At 43.8% G+C, this 23,881-nt stretch overlaps 1 protein-coding gene across 6 annotated transcripts in view; it reads right to left on the bottom strand.

The window, feature by feature from the left end:
- The window catches only part of MYOF (myoferlin), a 170,530-nt gene extending 159,796 nt beyond the window's left edge, over window positions 1–10,734 (bottom strand). For 2 of the 6 annotated variants that reach the window (XM_021943480.2, XM_021943481.2), the window contains exon 1: window positions 10,383–10,730. In XM_021943480.2, coding sequence (XP_021799172.2) covers window positions 10,383–10,470 — 88 coding nt within the window. In that variant the 5' untranslated portion in view covers window positions 10,471–10,730. Of the gene's footprint in view, window positions 1–10,382 lie in introns of all 6 variants that reach the window. The other 4 variants (XM_009214983.4, XM_021943482.2, XM_021943485.2 and 1 more) reach the window with 3 other exon arrangements.
- Between the last annotated feature and the right edge of the window lie 13,147 nt (window positions 10,735–23,881).

The following is a 23,881-nucleotide window of genomic DNA, read 5'->3' as shown; positions in this document are numbered from 1 at the left end:
CTGCTGGGCCCTTGCCAGGCGGGCTTTCCATCACAGGAGAGCTGCCTTCCTGCTGATCACTGAGGACGAGGCCGACACTGCAGCAATTCTCACTCTGAGCTAATGCAGCAAGTGTGAGCTGAAAATCCAAGCCAGAGAGTTGCTAAGAACCTACTATGCTCACACCCATTAAGATGCTACTATGAAATAAAGAAGAAAAAAAGAAGAAGTGTTGTCAAGGCTGTGGAGAATTGGAACACTTGTGCAGTGCTGGTGGGAATGTAAAATAGTGCAGGCTCTATGGAGAACAGTAGGCCATTTCCTCAGGAAATTAGAAATAAAATCCCAGCATTTTGGGAGGCTGAGGTGGGCAGATCACTTGAGGCCAGGAGTTCAAGACCAGCCTGGCCAACATGGCAAAACCCCTCCTTACTAAAAATACAAAAATTAGCCGGGGGTGGTGATGGGCGCCTGTAATCCCAGCTACTTGGGAGGCTGAGGCAGGAGAATTGCTTGAACCCAGGAGGCAGAGATTGCAGTGAGCCGAGATGGTGCCATTGCACTCCAGCTTGGGTGACAGAGCAACACTCCGTCTCAAAAAAAAAAACTAAAACTAAAACAAACAAAAAACTGTACCTTTAAAATAGTTAAGATGGTAAATCTTATGTTATATGTGTTTTACCACAATTAAAAACAAATAACCTACTTAGGCAATGCCTTTAAGCTGTTTGTGCAGCCACAGCTGACCAGCATCCTGTTTATTCTGAACAGCTAAGCCTGGGCCACCCCTTGGAAATGTCCCCCAGGACTCTGTATGTCCCTGCAGCAATGGGGGAAGAAGTGGGGCATGAAAGCCGGAAGACACAAGCACTTGTCATACAACATTCCGTGTCAGCACTATGACAAGTTCTTTAGATATTTTATCACAGTTGCTCCCGACAAGCTCCCTGAGAGGTACAGATTATTCTCCACACTCTGTAGATGAGGAAATGAAGGCTCAGAAATAAAGTTGCCCAAAGACACCCAGCTCCTAGCGATAAAATCAGGAGTGAAAATTAATTTTTCTAATCCAAAGGACATCCCTTTCCAGGTATTGTGTTAATTACAGAAAGAAGGGGGTTCTTTAAGTGAGAGGTTATGTCAACCAACAGATGAAAGATGGAAAAGAACAGATCTAATCCCTGGAAGGAGATGGGGTGGAGAGTTCATATTCTAGGGCCCCAGAAGGCTGCCCTGTGAGTAGACACATCTGGTCTACCCACTTTGTCTTGGGTTTCCATGCCCCTTGACCACAGTTGATTGGAGCAGGGCTGAATATCTGACCAAAACCAAGCCAATGGGTGTTTTTCTCTGAGCTATCTCATGCATGAGATGCTGCCACTGTAGTTGGATGTAGAGTCAGGACCCAGTCACCTTGTGGCAACCCAAAGCCCATGCAAGAGGCCTCACTAAGGATAGCCAATTTGCAGAAAGTCAACAATTATAGCCAATATGCAGAAAAGTAATGGCTGCCATGTGCAGGGAGAAACAGAGGCAGGAGGGTGCACAGTCCCTGGGAAGTGGGGAGAAGTGAGGTGACACGATTCTGGTTCCTGTGAGGTCTATGATCTGGACTCTAGATTTCTCTCTAGCTTTAGAAAAACCAAGGTTTCCTTGAGTACAGTGAAGTGAGTATCTGCTCCTTGCAATGAAGCAATTCTGAACCGTGACTCCCTATCCTTTCAGATAGTACAATAGGCTAGGGAGAGAAGGACCTTATGCAAATGAACCACAGCTCAGCTTGGTTGAGGAAATGCTCCCCAATTTGATCTTTGGGAAGACACCACACTTTGTCTTCAAAAATCACTTTGTATTTCTGTTTTCCTTCGATCTCCTGGTGGCCTTCCTGCCTGCTGCCTCAGGTGGCTACTGCCCTCATGCTGGCTTCTTGCAGAGCTACCCCAACCAGCCCTGCACTCGCCCACAGGGCGCACACTCCAGCTGGAAGCAAGGCAGTCTGATGTTCCATTTCACAGTAGAATGTGAGGAAGGATGGCCGAATTCGCCTGTCCAGTGTGGCTTCCTTATTAATTGAATTCAATCAGGCTGCTTCCTCAGTGTCTTTCCTTATTAGTGCCTTCCTTCTGATTCCAGCCCTGGGATGAGCTCCACCTGTCCTGAGAAGCATTAGACTCAACTAAAAAGCCTTCTTACTAGTCTCCCTGACTAGTAGGAATCTGCTGTTCACATTGCTGCCTAACGAGGCTCCCGACTGGTTGATGAGTAAAGTTCAAACCCTCTTCATACCACATTACTCCTCCCCATGGCTCCCTGGTCTTTCTGTGCTGTTCCAAAGCCTGGAATGTCTTTTTTCCATTATTTCTGTCAAATTTCCACTCATTATTTAAAACCAAGCCAAATGACACTTTCTCCACAAGGTTTTTCACTCTTTCATCTACTCAGATTGTAACTTTTCATGTCTATTCTGGTTTGCATCTCATTCTTGTGGGCTACTAGACGGTCACCTAGGCCTAAAAGTCCAAGCTATCTTATGCATATTTTTCTAGCCTTAGTTCCAGAAATAACTCTCTGGTGCACTGTAGCGCTCCATGAAACTATTATCAAATAGGTAAGGAGATTTATAGATTGTCATGTGCAATGTCACATGTACATTGATTTAATCCTCAAACAGCCCTGCAAGGCAAGAGGTATTATTAAGAACACTGAAACTGACGTGCTTTTTTGCTGTTGTTTTTTTGGTTTTTTTTGTTTGTTTGTTTCTTTTTTTTGAGATGAAGTTTCACTCTTGTTGCCCAAGCTGGAGTGTAATGGCACCAGCTCAGCTCACTGCAACCTTCACCTCCTGAGTTCAAGCAATTCTCCTGCCTTCGCCTCCTGAGTAGCTGGGACTACAGTTGCCTGTCACCATGCCTGGCTAATTTTTTTGTATTTTGAGTAGAGACAGGGATTCACCATGTTGGCCAGGCTGGTCTCGAACTCCTGACCTCAGGTGATCCACCCACCTCGGCTTCCCAAAGTGCTGGGATTACAGGCGTGAGCCACCATGCCCAGGCTTGAAGTTGAAGATTTTATCTGCTCATGAACAACTAGGGATTGCAACTGGAATTCTCATTTAGGCATCCCTGGCCCCAGAGCTCAGGGCCTTTGCACCCTCATGCCCAGTAAGAAGTTAACTGATAAGGCTTAAGGTATCAAATGTCCCATAACTTTTTCTGAGTGAGAACTGTACTCAGACCTGCTCGGAGCACACCCCTGTGCAATAGAACAGCTGTTCAATAGAAATTAGACAGTGAGTCACGTGACCACTGCCATATCATGGCATTCTATATAGTATGTTTCACGTATGAAGGTTCAACATAAAAACTGGCAGCTTCACCCAGGAACAAGAATGCAAAATGTCTAAGACACCGATTTGCCCCCAGAGAACAGGTGCTAGGAACTGGTTATACTCAAAGTTCATGAATATTTGACAGGGTTCTTTGCTAAGCCTCATTCACAAACACCTGAGAGAATATTAAATGTAATTCAGCTGGAAAGAAGGGCAATTGGCTGACTTCCCAGGGTCTCTTTCAGGACTAAGCATCAAGGACTTTATCACACCAAGGTGTCTCAAATCTCCTGCCAGTTCTTTTCTTAGATGCTCAATATTTAAAATGTATATTCAACATCAGTGATGTACTGGGTGTTGCAGAGGATATAACAATCCCATGCCTTCTTGGCAGGGCCAAATCCTAGGGGAAAGGAGAAACACACGCGTGATTAGAAAAGAAAACCCATACCAGACAAATACCAGCACCCCTAAGCTGAGGGCACGCAGGTGAGATGTGTTGTGAAGGAGGAAAGAAAAACAAGGCACATTAATTAATTTTTTAGGGGCAATTGTAGCTTTATAGAAGACTGAGACCCTGCAGTGTACCTCTGAGAGTTCCCATGCTTCCATAGGGTGGGGCCACTTTCCTTAGGCAGTGAGTCTCTAAGCCTAGTTCTCCGGGAAGGGTTGGGAATGACACAGTAGATTAAACACTTTTGCCTTCCTGATTGTTTTGTCAATACAATACAGTGGTTTTATGGGAATACCCGGGTAGTGTGATTATCAGTTTGAGCTGATAGGGATCTTCTTGATGAGTCCTATGGTTCTCACTGGGTGAACCAAGGCTCTGTCTGGGCAATGCACCAAGTGCCTGGACAGACCACAGGGAATAATATCCATGAGGTCTTTCTCACATCACTTCCTCCTTCTTTTTTTTTTTTTTTTTTTTTTAGATAGAGTCTCGCTCTGTTGCCAGGCAGTAAAGTTCTCATAGCTTTGGAGCTTATTTTAAAAATGCTTTAAAAGATATATTCTTGGTGTTAATGTCCCCAACTGAAAAAAAAAAATCAACTTTATAATTTCAAATAGCAAAGCAGGTTTTTACTAAAAATACACATGTGTCTATTGGATACGTCACAGCCTTTGGGATGTCTAGAGATTAACTCCCTTTCAGATAAGCCATTACAGCCCCATTTCTCAAAAGAAAAAAGGACTCTCTGAGAGGTTAAGTGGTTTGCTCAAGACTACAAAGTTTGATAGGCTAATTAGAGGGGGGATATTCTAGAAATAGCGAGGCTCACATTCCAAAAACAGGTTCAAGTAAAATAACAGGAATCTGGAAAAAATAAGTAATAACATGACAATTACCTGGCGGCCATCTAGACAGTAGCAGTAGACATTCCACAAGGAAAAACTTACACAAGACCAGAAGGGAGAGAAAATTCTGGCTGATGGAATGGGGGATATCGTAAGGAGAGGACGAGAAAAATGCTATAGTAGCAACAACTATGTACCCAAGGAGATGGATGTTTTATGTGAATGTAATGTTGCCACATTGTAAAGACACAATAATATAAAAGTATACAAGGAAACCTCTGCTCAATCACCTTTTCAAGAGATTGGACACAGAAGCAAGGGATGGGTCAAAGGGAAAATGGAAGCCAATGTCAAGATCCAGCAAAAGCATCTTTAAAAGAAAAGAAAAGGCCAGATGCAGTGGCTCATGCCTGTAATCTCAGCACTTTGGGAGGCGGAGGCAGGTGGATCACTTGAGGTCAGGAGTTCGAGACCAGCCTGGCCAACATGGTGAAACCCTGTCTCTACTAAAAAACACAAAAATAAGCCAGGCGTAGTGGTGCATGCCTGTAATCACAGCTACACGGGAAACTGAGGCAGGAGAATCACTTAAACCTGGGAGGTGGAGGTTGCAGTGAGCCAAGATTATGCCGTTGCACTCCAGCCTGGGCAACAAGAGCAAAACTCTGTCTAAAACAGAAAAAAAAAAAAAGAAAAAAGAAAAATAACACACACACACAAAGATAGAAACTGTGCTTTTGAAATGTGTATATTCATGGCCGGGCACAGTGGCTCACACCTATAATCCCAGTACTTTGGGAGGCCGAGGACGGCGGATCATGAGACCAGGAGTTCAAGACCAGCCTGACCAACATGGTGAAACCCTGTCTCTACTGAAAATACAAAAATTAGCCGGACGCGGTGGCGGGCACCTATAATCCCAGCTACTCAGGAGGCTGTGGCGAGAGAATCGCTTGGACCCAGGAGGCGGAGGTTGCAGTGAGCCGAGACCATACCACTGCACTCCAGCCTGGGTGACAAAGCGAGACTCTGTCTAAAAAAATAAAATAAAATAAAATAAAATAAAATGAAATGTGCATATTCACAAAGCCATGCTCCACAGGGACACCCACTGCAGTCCTATTGCTAACAGGTAGTAGTTGGGACAACTTACATGTCTATAGCAAAAGTTCAAGAAGGATTCAAATCAAATTGTTCAGCCCTGAAGGACTAACAGTGGGAGAGAGAAAGAGTAGAAGAGGTGCAGGGAGAATTTGCACTTTTTAGTGGCATTAATCCCTTCTGGATTGTTAGTTTATTTTATGTCTACCTGCATTTTTAATTTTAGAAGTTAAAAGTATTATATTATTTAAAATTAAAAAGTTTTTTAAAAACCTGTTTTGTTTGGAGGAATCATCAAGTCTCAGAGGTGAAATTGGTCTCAGAGGTCTTGAGGACTAATCTCAGCTAGATTCAGCTTCACAGCCTGGCTGTCTGCATGGAACTTAGGGCAGAATGGCCACCCCTGGCTCACAGGCACTCACTGCAGCCTCACGATTCGGATCTGGCTCATGGAATCTGGTGCACCCCAAGGATGTGAAAAATTATATAATCGTTGTGTCTTTCGTAATCTACACCTGCACTGCTAAACGTCAACAAAAACCATGCACCAGGACTACAGCAACCCGCAGATCCTCCTAGTTCCTACCAGGCCCTGAGTAATTTGACAGCCTCAGAAAGGTCGCTCACAGTTGAACACAACTGGGCGCTCATACCTGTGCAGTACTTTGGGAGGCCAAGCCAGGAGGATTGCTTGAGCCCAAGAGTTCGAGGCCAGCCTGAGAAACAGAGAGAGGCCCTGTCGCTACAAAAAAAATTAAAAATTAGCTGGGCATGGTGGTGTGTGCCTATAGTTCAGCTACTCAGGAGGCTGAGGTGGGAGGATCGCTTGAGGGCAGGAGTTCGAGACCGTGATCACACCACTGCACTCCTCCCTCCTGGATGGCAGAAAAAAGAGAGAGAGAGAGAGAGAAAGAAAGGAAGAGAGAGAGAGAGAGAGAGAGAGAAAGAAAGAAAGAAAGAAAGAGAGAGAGAAAGAAAGAAAGAAAGAAAGAAAGAAGGAAAGAAAGAAGGAAAGAAAGAAAGAAAGAAAGAAAGAAAGAAAGAAAGAAAGAAAGAAAGAAAGAAAGAAAGAAAGAAAGAAAGAAAGAAAGAAAGGGTTTTAACATGAAAGACTGAGGTCAGCTGTAAACCAGTTGGTTGTCAGTACAGCACAATCCCAAGTGCTGCGTAGCTATAGCCTAATAAGTGTAGCTATAGCCTAATAGGGCCTCACAGTGTCTATGCAAGCATCACCATTAACAATCATTTCCCCTGGTCTTATAGTTTGAGAATAGCTGCTTACTGCCCTGACTTTGCTTATTTACCCAAGTGGCAAAATGTTTACGTATTTCAGTGAACACAGGGACTTTCTTTGATGCTGCCTTGATCTTCTGGTATGGCTTTTTCCTTTTTTCTTTCTTTCTTTTTTTTTCTTTTTTGAGATGGAGTCTCGTTCTGTCTCCCAGGCTGGAGTGCAGTGGTGCAATCTCTGCTCAGTGGAACCTCTGCCTCCCAGGCTCAAGGGATTCTCCTGCCTCAGCCTCCCAAGTAGCTGGGATTACAGGCATGGTAGGGCTTTTTCCATTTTACCATACCCTACCCCACAACACACTATGAAGTGTGTCTGCCTTTGTTCCATGTTCCCTCTGATGGACAGTATTGTGCTATAAGTATCCTCAGTTCAGTCAGAACTTAATGTTACTTAATTTTACGCAGTGCTCAAAATTGGGGACACACCTGTAAAGGGTTTGACATCACCAGGATTTTAAACCACCGACATAGACTGAGTGCAGGAAGAAAGCTGTGTTCATTATTATATCCCCTCCAGCACCTAAGGCAATGCATTTCACATCTTGCTGAGAGCAGATAACTCAACACCTGGAACTAGAAAATTATAGAACCGAAAAGATGGAAGACATCTGAAGACCAGTTCCCATCATGCCACATCTGAGAAATTGGAGACCCAGGTAGTTAAATCAGATATTGAGTTAATGTCAGCTAGAATGCAGATGTTCCTACTCTTTGAGTTGAGTATCCTTTCCTCTGTCAGGTTGCTTGTTAGTTAAATGAATGAATGACTTTACCACTTGATTTGCATGAACAAAGGAGGCCAGAAAAGAGACTAAAGTTAAATGTGTAATTGGTTAGATAGACTATATTTGCCAACTTCACTGAAGGTTTCCACTTTCAATTGATTGTTTACATTCATTGACTTAGATATATTTTTCATCATTTAAAATATTCCATCAGTGCATTCAAACTCCAGACAAATAACAAGTCAGATTTCGATATAGTGTTAACTCCAATTCCTCTATAATCTATAAGACTTAAATAATTACATGATCAGACTGATCCCAATATATTTTAATGTCTTTATATGTTAATGATGAAGGATGTAAAATCTTCATATTATGTCACTATTATGTAACCGCTTCAAGAAAACAAAAACTTAATAAAACCTAACACATGTAAATAAACTCTGACATAACATGGGTCCATGATATTAAGTAGCCAGCTTTTCAAAGCCCTTTGTCCTTTAAGAGCCCAATTTTAAGCTGGGCGTGGTAATTTAAACCTGTAATCCCAACACTTTGGGAAGCTGAGGTGGGAAGAAAGTTTGAGCAAGGGAATTATAACCAGCCTGGGCAACATAGCAAGACCCAGTCTTATCCTAAATTTTTCTTTGTTTTTTTTAAATCCAATTTTTGCTCTTCAGATTTTTTTTCAACCAACCAACAATTTGTCAGCTTTCTTTTTTTTTTTTTTTTTTTTTTGAGACGGAGTCTTGCTCTGTCGCCCACGCTGGAGTGCAGTGGCACGATCTTGGCTCACTGCAATCTCCTCCTCCTGGGTCCAAGCAATCCTCCTGCCTCAGCCTCCCAAGTAGCAGGATTATAGACCACCATGCCCTGCTAATTTTTGTATTTTTTAGTAGAGAGGGGTTTTTGCCATGTTGGCCAGGATGGTCTCAAACTCCTGCTCTCATATGATCTACCCACCTCAGCCTCCCAAAGTTCTGGGATTACAGTCATAAGTCACCACACCCAGCCAGCCGGCTTTGAGATTCATTTCTTTCATTTTCTTGCTCATCCTCAGAGGGAGAGGTTTAAGAAGAGAAATAAAGGGGGACAATGGGAAAAAGAAAGGCGAAAGGTATAGATGCCTCAGGAACTGACAGGGAGTAGCAGTCAGGCTCCTGGAAGAAACGAGAAATGTAGCAAGGCATGGTCAGGAAACACATGTCTATCCATGCTCCCACTCTCTCTGCCTTTCCCTCTCTCTCCCATCCCTCTTGCCAAGAAGTGAGCCGGCAATCTTACTAATGACAAACAAAATAGATAAAGCCTCCACACTGAGAGTTAGAAACCCTACTTTAGCCAAAACTAAGTCACTTACATCGAATTGTGCCATGACAGCATTCTTGTCCCCTCCCCTGCAATGGCAATCAAGTGTCATAGGAAAATAGCCTTTTGAAATTACTATGAGCCTTTTATTTTTTATTTTATTTTATTATTATTATTATTTTTTGAGACAAGTCTCGCTCTGTCGCCAGGCTAGAGTGCAGTGGCAAGATCTCGGTTCACTGCAGCCTCTGCCTCCTGGGTTCAAGTGATCCTCCTGCCTCAGCTTCCCAAGTAGCTGGAACTACAGGTGTACGCCACCATGCCCAGCTAATTTTTGTATTTTAGTAGAGACGGGGTTTACCATGTTGGCCAGGATGGTCTCGATTTCTTGACCTCATGATCCACCCACCTCGGCCTCCCAAAGTGCTGGGATTACAGGCGTGAGCCACAGTGCCCGGACAAGCCTTTTATTTTTATTTATTTTTACACCCAGGCTGGAGTGCAGTGGCATGATCACAGCTCACTGTAGCCTCAAACTCCTAGGCTCAAGCAATCCTCCTGTCTTGGCCTCCCAAAGTTGGCTCAGGGTTGGTGAGCCACCGTACTCAGCCAACCATGTGGCTTTTAGAGATGATCTTTGTCTAAACCCTTCTTGCCTGTTTTGCAGAAAAGAAAATTGAGATCCCAGAGAAATGAAGTAACTTGCCCAAGGTCATTCAGCAAGCAAGATAGAACTAGATCCCCAAACTGCAAACTAGCAGTCCAGAGTTCTTCCTCAATGAGCAATTTAAAAGCTACAGAATGTATAAGAAAACACCCCAACTGCCTAGATACAAAAACAATTACAAAGACACAAAAGGGCAGGAAAACTCAGTAAAACTATGAACTTCACCCCACCGCCCAAAAGCCCATTGACAATCAAAGCAGCCTCAGGCTGATTCAAGGAGTAATGGTGCCTCCAACAATTTAATTGCTCTTCTTCCTCCTTTACCCGTTTCTCACAGGCAGATAAAATTAAAATGCATCTAAGGCTACTGAAACTTACTTTGAACCAATACAGACGTTTGTTGATACCTGAAATTTAGGGATTGGCAAATACATTTTCCACCAAGAGCTTACAGAAATCACAGTCTTAGAGCTAAAACATCAGGTCATTCCATGAGTCTTAAGCCCTGGAGAAAATGAAATGCTTTCCCCAGAAATGGGTCCTGTCCCCTGTCCTGCGCAGGTAACAAACGCTGCTGGAGAGACTGGCTTCATCAGCCGTCTAAACGCAGACTTTTCAAGAAGGTGACCCAAGAAACTAACATTCCAAAACAGGACTTCAGAAAAAGAAGAAAACTTTTTCTTACCCTTAAAAATAACAGAAACAATAGGATCCGGCTTGCCAAATTTCGTTTTAGGGATATTGCTGGCAGATTCCACAATCACTCGCAGCATGGTTCTTAGCTGGCAGAAAGCAAGTTTCAGCAAACGAAGTGGAGACTCGGGCGCTGGAGCTCCGGGTCGCACCGCCCCGGGAGAGAAGTTCTCTCCCAGTGAAGGGAAGATTTCTCCCAGGGACGGGGCAAGGAAGAGGAAAAGACAAAAATGGGTGGACCTCTGGCGGATTTTACTAAAGGCAATGTGTAAACTGATACCGAACTCCCCGCGTCTACGCAGTGCCGCAGGCACAGACTTACGAATTCGGGAAATGTGGAAGTGAAAAGGACACACCTTAAACTAAAAATAATTCCATGCAACAAATGAAACCAACATGAATTTGGAGCTAAGAAATACGGGTAGCTCAGGAAACCACTAAAATGTTGCTGCCTTTTAGCAATGGTTCGTGAAACTGAATTAATTGATTTGTCCATCACTGCTTTCATTTTCTTCTGAGTTTCATGGAGTTTTAAAACTTTAGTCATTTTTTTCTTTGGACATTTCGCTGTTCCTTCTCACGCTATTGAACACACCCACTCAGTATTCTTATGTTCAGCTTTTTTAAAGTAGCTAAAGGGTGCCTCCTACTGGACGGCAACGGAATGACAGAGTTTATTTCAAGTAAACGCGATCGGGGCATGGGAAGGAATATGGTTTTTCAGAATTGATGTACTGTGAGTTGATCCTTTGCCATATATATATATATATATATGACTTAACATAGAAATTCTTCAAAACACCTTCAGAGGTGAGAGCTGGGCGCCTAAGTTTTCCTGGCTCATCAAATGCTGCCAATTGCCTTCAGTGAAAATGGAGAAGGGATTCCCCACTGTTTCTGGACCTACAGCTGCCCATGGTGTCTTTCTGTCCCAGAGGGTGCATGAAGACGGTGCAGCCTGGCTGAGATCACAAGAGGCGGCCTGGGGCTAGTCAGCCAGATCTGAGTGTGAGACTCTGCCTCACCACTCTGAGCTATGTCACCTTAGCAAGTCTCTTTTTTTCTTTTTCTTTTCTTTCTTTCTTTTTTTTTTTTTGTAGAGACGGGGTTTCACCATGTTGGCCAGGATGGTCTCGATCTCTTGACCTTGTGATGTGCCCGCCTCCGCCTCCCAAAGTGCTGGGATTACAGGCGTGAGCCACCATGCCGGCCAGCAAGTTTATTAACCTCTCTCTTCCTCAGTTTCCTCATCTATGAACTGGGGATAAAGGCTGTTATAAGATAAAGGTCATAGCATAGGGGCTAGCACAAAGTACACAGTAATTTGCACATGTAAGAAATTCATGCTTATTTGTGATCTCATAGCGTTTCTGTTAATGCAGGTTGACTTTAAATCAGGATCTCGTTATATTTCAGAAGAAAAGGCTAAAACTTGGGATAAAGAAGCATTGGGTTTCTTTTTGCTTTAGAACACACAGTCAAGCAGACCCACCTGTGAATAAACATTTCAAGTACATTGAAAAAGCATGACTAAACCTACAGGAATTCTTCTGTCTCCATGAGTTTCTCAAAGGCTTAAAGCCAAGAACCAGTTACCCAGTGCCGTGTTCATTATTATTGTATTTAGTGGACATGTCGGCAGTTTTAGTGGAATATAGAGATTATTACTTTTATTTTATCTGGCTTCTTTCCATTTGTCATTTTTACTGTGAAATATATTTACAGAAAAATGCATACTACATAAATGTGACAGTTTAACAAGTATCCAGGTCAAGACCGAACATTGCCAGCCCTCCAGAAGCCCCTGGAATACCCCGTATATCATATCCACCTCCTTCTCCCAGAGGTAACCACTCTCCTGATTTTGTTTTTTTGTTTGTTTGTTTGTTTTGTTTTCGTTTTTGAGACTGAGTTTCACTCTTGTTGCCCAGGCTGGATTGAAGTGGGGTGATCGGCTTACTACAACCTCCACCTCCCGGATTCAAGCAATTCTCCTGCCTCAGCCTCCCAAGTAGCTGGGATTACAGGCGTGCAGCACCACACCTGGCTAATTTTGTATTTTTAGTAGAGACAGTGTTTCACCGTGTTAGCCAGGCTGGTCTCAAACTCCTGACCTCAGGTGATCCATCCACCTCGGCCTCCCAAAGTGCTGGGATTACAGGCATGAGCCACCACACCTGGCCCACTCTCCTGATTTTTATGGTAATGATTTCATTGCTTTTCTTTGTAGTTTTTACCGAAGAAAAAAAACAAAACAAAAAACAATAACAAAAAAAAAAAAAAACAGTTTATCCCAGCACTTTGGGAGGCTGAGACGGGCGGATCACAAGGTCAGGAGATCGAGACCATCCTGGCTGACACGGTGAAACCCCGTCTCTACTAAAAAATACAAAAAAAAAAAAAAAAAAAAACTCTCGCCGGGGGAGGGGGGGGGCGCCTGTGGTCCCAGCTACTCCGGAGGCTGAGGCAGGAGAATGGCGTAAACCCAGGAGGCGGAGCTTGCAGTGAGCTGAGATCCGGCCACTGCACTCCAGCCTGGGCGACAGAGCCAGACTCAGTCTCAAAAAAAAAAAAAAACAGTTTAAGTTTTCTTGGTCATGACCTTTGTTTGGTGACATAACTTCTTTTGTATGTTATGAACTTTACATATGTACACATATATTCATATGTATAGATACACACATACATGTGTTCATATTTTATGAATTCTTTGCTGTATTATGACTTTATAGAAATGGAATCATACAGAATGGATTCTTTCGTGTTTGACTTCTTTTTTCTCAGTATTATATTGTGAAATTCATTCATGTAGCTCTACTTCCTTCACTCTTGTTGCTATATGGCATTTCATTGTATGAGTTCTGACATTTTATTTTATTTATTTATTTATTTATTTTGAGACGGAGTCTTGTTCTGTCACCCGGGCTGGAGTGCAATGGTGCGATCTCGGCTCATTGCAACCTCCGCCTCCCGGGTCCAAGCAATTCTCCTGCCTCAGCCTCCTGAGTAGCTGGGATTACGGGTGCACACCACCACCCCAGCTAATTTTTGTGTCTTCAGTAGAAGCGGGATTTCACCATGTTGGCCAGGATGATCTTGAACTCCTTACCTTGTGATCTGCCTGCCTCAGCCTCCCAAAGTGCTGGGATTACAGGCATAAGCCACTGCGCCTGGCCTCCAGATTTGATGAATTCATTCTACTACTGCCAGACATTTGGATAGTTCAGGGAATGGGGCTATTACAAACAGTGCTGTTCTGAACAGTCCAAGACTGTTCTGGTACAAATGTGCATGAGTCTATTTAGAGTCTAATCTGTGGGTGGAATTGCTTGCTGGGCCAGAGAGTGTGTGCATTTCATTCACCTTTAAAAGGTAATTCCAAATTATATTCCACAGTGGTACTCTTGCCAACAGTGTATGAGACTTTCTGTTGTTCTAAATTCTTGTCATACTTACCAATGTTAGATTTTTTTACATTTGCCCTTCTGGTGAGCATATAATAGCATCTCACTGGAGTTTTAATTTGCCTTTTACCTATTCATGTGGGAGAAAAAGACAAATGACCGCCAACCTTACATAATACATAATCAATTACAGGTGGAGTGTAAATCTAAGCAAGATAAAGCATGTTTCAGCCCAGACGCAGTGGTTCATGCCTGTAATCTCAACACTTTGGGGAGGCAGAGGCGAGTTTGAGACCAGCCTGGGCAACATAGTGAGACCCTGTCTCTACAAAAAATTGTTAAAATTAATCGAGTGTGGTGGCATGCACCTGTGGTCCCAGCTACTTGAAAGGCTGAGGTGGGACAACCACTTGAGCCTGAGAAGTCCTGGTGGCAGCGAGTCATGATTGTGCCACTGCACTCCAGCCTGGGCAACAGAGTGAGACCCTGTCTCACAAAAAAAAAAAAAAAAAAAAAAAAAATCTAGCCAGTTGGTGGCAGCTCACACCTGTAGTCCCAGCTACTTGGGAAGCTGAGGCAAAAGGATCACTTGAGGCCAGAAATACAAATCCAGCCTAGACAACATGGCAAGACCTCCTCTCTAAAACAAATAAGTAAAGAAAAAAATCAAACAACAAAAAAAGCCATAGAAGAATATCTATATGACCCCAGGATAGGAAAGGATTTCTTAATATGAAAAAATGTACAAATCATAAAGGAAATATTGATAAATTCAATGATATTAAAATCATAACCTACAAAGGACTAGTATTCAGAGTACATAAACATCTCCAAATTAGTAAGACAAACACATAGAACTCAGTGGAAAAATAGGTAAAAGATTTGAATAGGCACTTCATAAATTAGGAAATGTAAATATGAAAAGGTACTCAACCTCATTGGTAATTAGAAAAGTGCAAATTAAAACTCCAATGAGTTATTATTATATACTCACCAGATGGGAAAATATGTAAAAATCTAACATTGCCAAGCTTGACAAGAATGTGGAACAACGGGAAGTCTCATACACTGTCGGTGAGAGTGTAATCAGCAGTAAATTCTCATGGATTTTCTACCATTACAATTATAGAATCTGCAAATAACGCCTGGGGTGTTTCTTCCTTTTCAATCTTTGTGCTTACTTTATTTTCCCTTTTATTTCTATGTTGATTAGACCTTTCATTATAATATTGACTAGGGGTGGTAATAACAGACATCCTTACCATAAAGTATGATGTTTGCTGTTGGTTTTTCATAATTAGCCCTTTTAAGATGAAAGGAGTTCTCTTCATTCCTAGGTTGCTAAAACTTTGAGGTTTTTTTGTTTGTTTTTGTTTTCTTTTTGAGATGGAGTTTTGTTACGTCCTTCTGGCTGGAATGCAGTGATTTTTCACAGGCACAATCATAGTGCACTACAGCCTTGAACCCCTGGCCTCAAGCAATGCTCTTGCCTCCACCTCCCAAGTAGCTGAGACTACAGGCAAGTGCCCAGCTACTTTTAAATGCCCAGTTTTAAGGCTTTTTATAAGACATAAAGTTGTATTTTATCAGATGGTTTCACTTTATTGAAATGATCATATGAATTCTATGTTTAATGTGGTGAATTACATTTATTTTATTTTATTTTGAGACAGAATCTCGCTCTGTTGCCCAGGCTGGAGTGCGGTGGCGTGATCTCAGCTCACTGCAACTTCCCCTTCCTGTGTTCAAGCAATTCCCCTACCTCAGCCTCCCAAGTAGCTGGGATTACAAGTGCACACCACCACATCCAGGTAATTTTGTATTTTTAGTAGAGACAGGATTTCACCATATTGGCCAGGCTGGTCTCAAACTCCTGACCTCAAGTGATTCACCCATCTCAGCCTCCCAAAGTGCTGGGATTATAGGCAGGAGCCACCACACCCAGCCAATTACATTTATTTTCTAATATTAAACTAATTTTGCATTCCTGAGATAAACTCAACTTGGTTGTCATATCTTATACTTTCATATTGCTAAATTTAGATTGCAAATATGTTTATATACTATTTATGACTTTTGCATCTATGTCTATGAATAAGACTGACTTGCAACTTGCCTTCCTCGTTTTGTCCTGGTCAGCTTTGGTGTGGAGGTCATGCTAGCATCATAAAATGGGTTGGGGTGTGCTGTTGCCTCTTTTTTAATTCTTTGGAAAAGCTTGTGAACTCGGAATCGTTTCTTCTGATGTTGCTCTTTCACAAAAGTCATACCTGTATTTATTTTAAAGAATCAAGAAATCCTATCAGAGGCTGGTGCAGTGGCTCACGACTGTAATCCCAGAATTTTGGGAGGCTGGGGTGGGAGGGTTGCTTGAGTCCAGGAGTTTGAAACCAACCTGGGCAACATGGCAAAAAATCAAAAATTAGTTGGGCATGGTGGTGTGTGCCTATAGTCCCAGCTACTTGGGAGGCTGAGGTTGGAGGATCACCTAGGCCTGGGAGGTCAAGGCTACAGTGAGCTATAATTGTGCCACTGCACTCCAGTCTGGGAGACAGAGTGGGACCCTACCTCAAAATAAATAAGTAAACCCTACCAGGCGTGTTATAAAATTAGCGGTCCACCTCTCCTTACCTCTAGCATTTCCTGCCAACATTTCCATTTCCAGAGGCCCCAATTTTCAGCTCTTTCATCTGATTATTTTGGTATTTATCTCCATATCTCCAAGTAATATGCTTTCTTCTATTTTTCACTTTCCAGCATCAGGCATCATCTGTTTCCTAACAAGGAAAATGAGGACTTACCTGTCTTTTGCCCCTCCTCAAATCCAACCACATATGTGCACACTTTCTGTATCCCATCCCCCCCAGGACAGCTGTACCGTAAATTTGCATAGATACATTATTGTGATTGTATAAACACTATTCACAAGCCATGAAGTATATACTGCAACGTGTTTCATATATTTTGATCTTTCTTTCTTTTGGAGTTAATACCTTGTTGGTGGTGGTTTTTAGTTTTAGTTTGTTTGTTTGTTTGTTTTCTGAGACAGGGTCTCTGTCACCCAGGCTGGAGTGTAGTGGTGCGATCTCAGCTCAATGCAGCCTCAATCTTCCCTGGCTTAGGTGATCCTCCCACTTCAGCCTCCCAAATAGCTGGGACTACAGGCACACACCACCACACCTGGCTACTTTTTGTATTTTTGTAGAGTTGGGGTTTTGTCCTGTTGCCCAGGCTGGTCTCGAACTCCTGGGCTCAAGCAATCTGCATACCTCGGCCTCCCCAAGTTCTGGGATTACAGGCATAAACCACTGCGCCTAGCCCCTTTTTGTTTTTTGTACTTTAAACTCTTCCCAAATTGTGTAAATTTCCAACATGTTCAAACATATTGAAATTGTGTGAATTTCATCTTGAACCCCCACCTGGAGTCTTCTGAATGGCTCTGATCTGGAGGGTTTTGCTCCGGAGCTACGCATAGCTGCTATCCCTGAGCTGCCCTTCACCTCTCTTTGCATCTCTCTTATTTTGGATTCCGTGTCTTCCTCTTTCTTGGTTTACTTTCTTGTATTGCTGAAGCATAGACCTTCCTTGCTTGAACAGCTTTATTCTACTCTCATATTTCATTGGTAATTTGGCTGGCACAGGATTCCAAGTTCAAAAGCATTTCCTCCCAATATTTGAACGCATTGTTCCATTGTCTTCTGGTTTCCCATATAGCTCGCTCCCACCATCTCTAGGAGAATATCACATACCTGCACTGTGCTGTGTGACTTGCAGTGCTTTTCTATGCAAAGCATGTTGTCCTCTACCCCATTTGTGGCAGACATGGCCATGGGACTGGCTTTAATGGAATGCGGGAATGTGGCAGTTGCTACAGTACACCACCCAGATATCCCTCCGGAATGAAGGATAAAATACCCCCAGCTGCTGGGAGAGTGGCCGGAAAACCTCCCTCAGCTGTTAGCCCTCTTCAGGGATTGCCTGCACTGAAGAAAATTGCCCTACCCAGGCCGGGCACGGTGGCTCAAGCCTGTAATCCCAGCACTTTGGGAGGCCGAGCCGGGCGGATCACGAGGTCAGGAGATCGAGACCATCCTGGCTAAGACAGTGAAACCCCGTCTCTACAAAAAAATACAAAAAACTAGCCGGGCGAGGTGGCGGGCGCCTGTAGTCCCAACTACTCGGGAGGCTGAGGCAGGAGAATGGCGCAAACCTGGGAGGCGGAGCTTGCAGTGAGCTGAGATCCGGCCACTGCATTCTAGCCTGGGCGACAGCGCGAGACTCCGTCTCAAAAAAAAAAAAAAGAAAAAGAAAAAGAAAATTGCCCTACTCAAGATCGTGTTTCCTTCCAGAAGCAGCCTACCTCCCAATGATGGATCAGCCCAGGGATATAAAGGCCTGGTCCCCTTGCCCCAAGTGGTGGCAATCTACAGGGCCATTCCAGCCTCTGGATTCCCCATGGGGTCAGCAGGAGCTGGTGTTGGACCCAGCTCCCTTCTCCCCACTTCTGTGGTGTTGGTCTCATGAATACTTCTTAAGAAATACCTGTATACTGATATCATTTCAGAAATTTTCCCTGGGGAATGCAACCTGTCACAGTTGGGTGCCAGGAGTGGTTCAAGAAAGCAGATCCTAAGATGGGATTTTGAGCTTGATCCTCCACCACCCAGATGGCAATGAAGACCCCTGATAATCTCATCAATGATTATCCCTGGCACAGTACAATTGTAAAATGTGTCACCAATGGAAGGAAACGCATTAGCTGTGTGAAATATCAAGCAGTTGAAATATGTAGGGAAAACAGTAAGTAAGGATTTGGATTCAGGGGACCATTGCCAAACTCAGTTGACACTCTGGAAAAGTAACAAAAGGCTAAGAGTGATTAATCAGCAATAATTAGCTATGAATGAAAGCCAGGGCCTTCTCTCCTGCAGCAGGAGAACTGGGAAAGCTCAGGACCAGCACCAGAACTTAGTCACAAAAGACGACAAGCTCCAAGGAAGATTGAACCCCCAACTGAGACAAGTTGACTCTGATCAGGTCAAGGTTCTTCTTGGGAAGGACTGGGACACTGATACATAGGATGGGGATATCTGGTTGATGTCCTTGAGAACCTTAAATCCCCAAATTTCTCTGTGACCTCTGAGCCTGGGGGAGCTCAGATTAAAGACAAGCACCCCTCCACCTTGCTTGGAGATGATGTGAAGGCCTCTCCCCTGCAAGACAACTTGTTCTTTTCTCAGGATCTGCCTTCACCTCCCACTCCGGCCATTACCAATAACTACGGTTAAGTCCTAACAACATATTGCTGCCTGGGATGTGCTAGGCCTGCCTGCTGAAGACAGAAAGGGGTTACCCGCTGAACAAACCGCAGGACACAACCAACTGGACTGGCAGAAGCTGGAAGAGTTCACATGGGGCTGAATTCTAAGCGTGCTGTGTCGAGGGGCAGTGCAGAACACAAATCTGGATAAAAGAGGGTTGACCAGTATGGGTGTGCTCCCCCAGGATGCTGATTTCATATGCCACAAGGCCCCCAGAGTTGGTATAAACACACTACTAAGGTGGCTCCTAGGAACATGAAAAAAGCAATGGCCCACCTTAAGTTAAGAAGAAATACCTGCACTGCCCTGACAGACAGTGGAAAGTAAGGATTGAAATGCTGTGGCATGATCAAGTGGATTTACAACGTAAGGCCAGAAAACCAACTAGATGATGGTGTTCTACAGCGGCCTGAGGACACGTCATTTACCAAGGCAATAAAGAACACAGTGGTGGAGGAGCATCAGTTTCACTAAAGAGTTCAGTCCTCTGTAGGCCAGGACTGAGGTCAGAAATTCTGGTACAGAACTGGGCTGACGGCAGCAGGGACTAGAAGACCCAGAACAATAGAGGCCAGGGAGTGGCACGTTCTTGTCAGCAACCAGGTGTGAGCAGTTACCATAATGAACATCCAGGTTGGAGTAGCAGCCAACCTAAGGCTTAGAGAATTATGGAGGTAATCAACAGAACACAGCATCCCGGGGCAAAATAGATGGGCGGCAAACAAGGTCCCTGCTTGTGAATCAAAATAAATAAGATCAATACAATCAAAATAAATAAGAATGCTGAGGGCCATTACCCCTATACAAAGTCACCTTCTCCTGTGCAGTTTCCAGGCCTGGATCAGTCCCAGGACATGAAGCCTACTGACTAAAGGAAAGGTCAGGTCCTCAAGGGGAGGACCATCCCCAAGGTAAATGTGCATGATAATGATTTCCCTCGCTCATCCCCAAAGGGACCTGTGGCCATTTACTCAGGTAACTGTTGAGTGGAGAAGGGGAATACCCAAGTGTTTTGAGGACTTTTGGATACAATACTCAAGTTGATGTTGATACCTGGAGACCCGAAACATAACCATAACCCACCTTGTTAAGACAGGAACACATGTAGTCGGGCTCAGTGTCTCACGCCTGTAATCCCAGCGCTTTGGGAGGCCGAGGCAGGCGAATCACCTGAGGTCAGGAGTTCAAGACCAGCCTGGCCAATACGGTGAAACCCTGTCTCTGTTACAAATGCAAAAATTAGCCGGGTGTAGTGGCAGGCACCTGTAATCCCAGCTACTATGGAGGCTGGGGCAGGAGAAACACTTGAACCCAGGAGGTGGAGGTTGCAGTGAGCTGAGATCGTGTCACTGCACTCCAGCCTGGGTGACAGAGTGAGACCCCATCTCAAAAAAAAAATATATATATATATATGTATGTGTGTGTGTGCATATATGTATATGTGTATATATATGTATGTATATATATAAGCTTAAAAATAATTTAAAACTTTCACAGTGGAAATAATAATTGTTTAGTCAAAAACTGTGAAAATCACTAGGTGTGGTGGCTCACCCCTGTAATCCCAGTCACTTTGGAGGCTAAGGCTGGAGGATCATTTAAGTCCAGGAGTTTAAGGCTGAAGTGAGCTATGATTGTGCCACTGTACTCCAGCCTGGGGACAGAGTCAGACCTTGTCTTTACAAAAACAAAACAAAAGAAAGAAAGTAGTAAAAGTAGCAACTTAAAGCCAAGGAGTGGAAAGATGATAGCTGAGGGTCATGGCCTGGAGTCACCACTTCTCTCCCCAGGACCCCAGGGAGAACTCTGGAGGAATGGAGCGAGGGTTGACTCAGATTCCAGGAGGGGCTGTGAGCTGTGTTTCATTAAGAAGTAGGAGGATCGAGAGGGCTTTAAGATATTAAAAGGGTAGGAGACAGTAAAAGGAACTAGGGCAGGTGGTATTTATTTATTTATTTATTTAGAGATAGAGTCTCACTCTACTGCCCAGGCTGGAGTGCAGTGGCACGATTTTGGCTCCCTGCAACCTCCACCTCCTGGGTTCAAGCACGATTCTCCTACCTCAGCCTCCCAAATAGCTAAGATTACAGGCATGCACCACCACACCCGGTTAATTTTTGTATTTTTAGTAGAGATGGGATTTTGCCATGTTGGACAGGCTGGTCTCGAACTCTTGACCGCAGGTGATCTACCCGCCTCAGCCTCCCAAAGTGCTAGGATTACAGGCATGTGCCACTGTGCCCAGCCTGGGTGGGTGTTATTTAGAGAAGGGAGAAGAGGCTCACAGACTACTGGTCAGTAGGCTCCAGTCTGACTTCACAACAGCGTGTGTGTGTGTGTGTATGTGTGTGTGTTGAGTGTTAGGTGGGGACTATTCACTGGTAGGATATGAATGTGAATGTGCACTTTAGAGACAGCACAGCTTTACACAAAGACAGTGCCTGTGTTCTGATGTCCATCACAACTGGCTTCCTCACCATCAGCGCTGCCACTACTCTCTCCACTACTTCCGGCCCAATGGCAGCCTCCCAGGGTCCTGTTCAGCAGGCCGCTCCTGACTGAAGTGCTTCATTTGCAATAACTCCTTTGGTCCTACAAACAATCCTATGAGGTAGGTAATAATCTCCACTATAAGTTAGGAAACTGAGGCACAGAAAGATGAAGTAGCCTGCTAAAGGTTACAGCTAATATATAGCAGAGCTGAGATTCAAACCTAAGCAGATGGTTGGGAACTTTCCTGTGACATCTACACACTCTGGAAACCACAAGGCCCAATTTTGTTGTTGCTAAGATGCATGTACTGGGTTGAATAACGTTCCTCAAAATTCATGCACAGCTGGAACCTATGAATGTGACCTCATGGGAAATAGGGTCTTAGCAAATACAATCAAGTGAAGATGAGGTCATACTGGAGTAGGGTAGGCCCTAAATCCGGTATGACTAGTGTCCCTATAAGAAGAAGGTCATTTGGACATAAAGCCAAAGACACACAGGGAAAATGCTCTGTGGCAACAGAGGCAAAGATTGGAGTGATGTATGCAGGTCAGTGAATGGTAAGGATTGCTGGCAACCACTAAAAGCTAGGAAGACGCAAGGAAGGATGCTCCGTTACCGCCTTCAGAGAGATCATGCCTTGACATATCGATTTCAGACTTCCAGGCTCCAGAACTGTAAGAGAATAAACTGCTGTTGTTTTAAGCCATCCAGTTTGTGGTGGGTAATTTGTCATGGAAGCCAGAGGAAACTAACACAGTGTGGCATCGCCTTCCCTGGACACTATCTGCTCTCAAGGTCTTTGTCCTCTGAGCTCACCAGCTTCCTAGGGCCAAGAAGGTAAGAGTGACTGTCTCTGGTGAGCCTTGGAATTTTCCTTGCATCTTATGAGACTGGGGAGGTGCCGATCACTCAGTTCTTCTATCCTGGTGTCCTCTCTACGGACTGTCCCTACTTTTCTCAAGTCTGGACACACACTCATTTGTGTTATAAATGGAGATAGAAAGGGAGAAAGAAGGGATAGAAGATTTTTCTTTAGCTTTGTTCACATCCAAAGAGCTAACAGGGCCTCTTTTTCTCATACGATCAACTTCTGAAACTCTGTAAGATTCCAGCTAACACTATAAGGAAAACACTTAGGGAAAAAATATTTTCTTTTGGGAAATATCACGGAAGAGTAAATTTACACAGAGTGGCCATCGACCATTAATTCATCAATAATATGTTCATTTGCTCAATAAATATTCGAGCCAGATGGGAAGTTAGGTGCCGGGGCCTCAGCAGAGAATAAGCCAGAGTTCTGACCTGAGGGAGCTCCCCAGCTGGTGGGGCTCGCATGCCAGTGCTGTCACATGTCTAATCGGATGTTGTCAACCACTCTGTGAGATAGGACTCCTGTGGTCATCTTTACAGCTGACAAAATGGAGGCACAGAAGTGACAAAAAACTTGAGCCAGCATTCAAACCTAGTGTCTTCTGAGTCAGACTCCCTTCCCAGCTTCACCTCAGCTGAGATTTCTTATTTCTGGTTCATTGTTTCTCACCTCTCTCAAGTAAACTCAAGCATTAATCTAGGTGAGTGGCCTTACACTTGCCCTGGAACAGTGAGACAAAAGAGATGGAGGAAGAGGAATGTGAGAGGAAGAGAAGGGAGGCTCAGCAAAAAATCTAGATGTGAAGAACAAAGTGCTGGGGTAGCAAAGAGGATTTAGTGGAAGAGAAATGAAGATGGATTCATAACATCTTATTCCAATTCCAGTTTTACAGAATCTTAGGTATTACCTAACAGCATTTTTCAAATTGGCATGCACAGGAGGGTCCATTGTTTCAGTTGATAACCAAAGTGCTTTTTAGAGCTAAAATACTATTTTTGGTGGCTTAATTATAGGGTTCCTCACAGTGGAAGACACTATCTTTAAATAACTTAATATATAGAATATTTGAATTTCATTCCTTTAAGAAAGTGCTTGGCAGCAACTGAGTCCACATGGAGGGCAGGAGGAGATAAATTATTTTATAACATTAGGCACCATCATATTGTCATCATTCAAGGCAACTGGGGAGCTAAATATAAGATAGGAATTAATCTCACTTCTCTAAGAAGATATTAATATATTTTCTAAAATCAACCTAGAAAAAATAGAACAGGCAAAAGTGGAATAATTTTTTTTTTTTTTGAGACGGAGTCTTGCTCTGTCGCCCAGGCTGGAGTGCAGTGGCCGGATCTCGGCTCACTGCAAGCTCCGCCTCCCGGGTTTACGCCATTCTCCTGCC

Source organism: Papio anubis, chromosome 11 (genome assembly GCF_008728515.1).
Source record: "Papio anubis isolate 15944 chromosome 11, Panubis1.0, whole genome shotgun sequence".
Lineage (NCBI taxonomy): Eukaryota > Metazoa > Chordata > Mammalia > Primates > Cercopithecidae > Papio > Papio anubis.
Note: the sequence above shows the minus strand (reverse complement) of the source record. Positions and strands in the feature narration are given on the sequence as shown.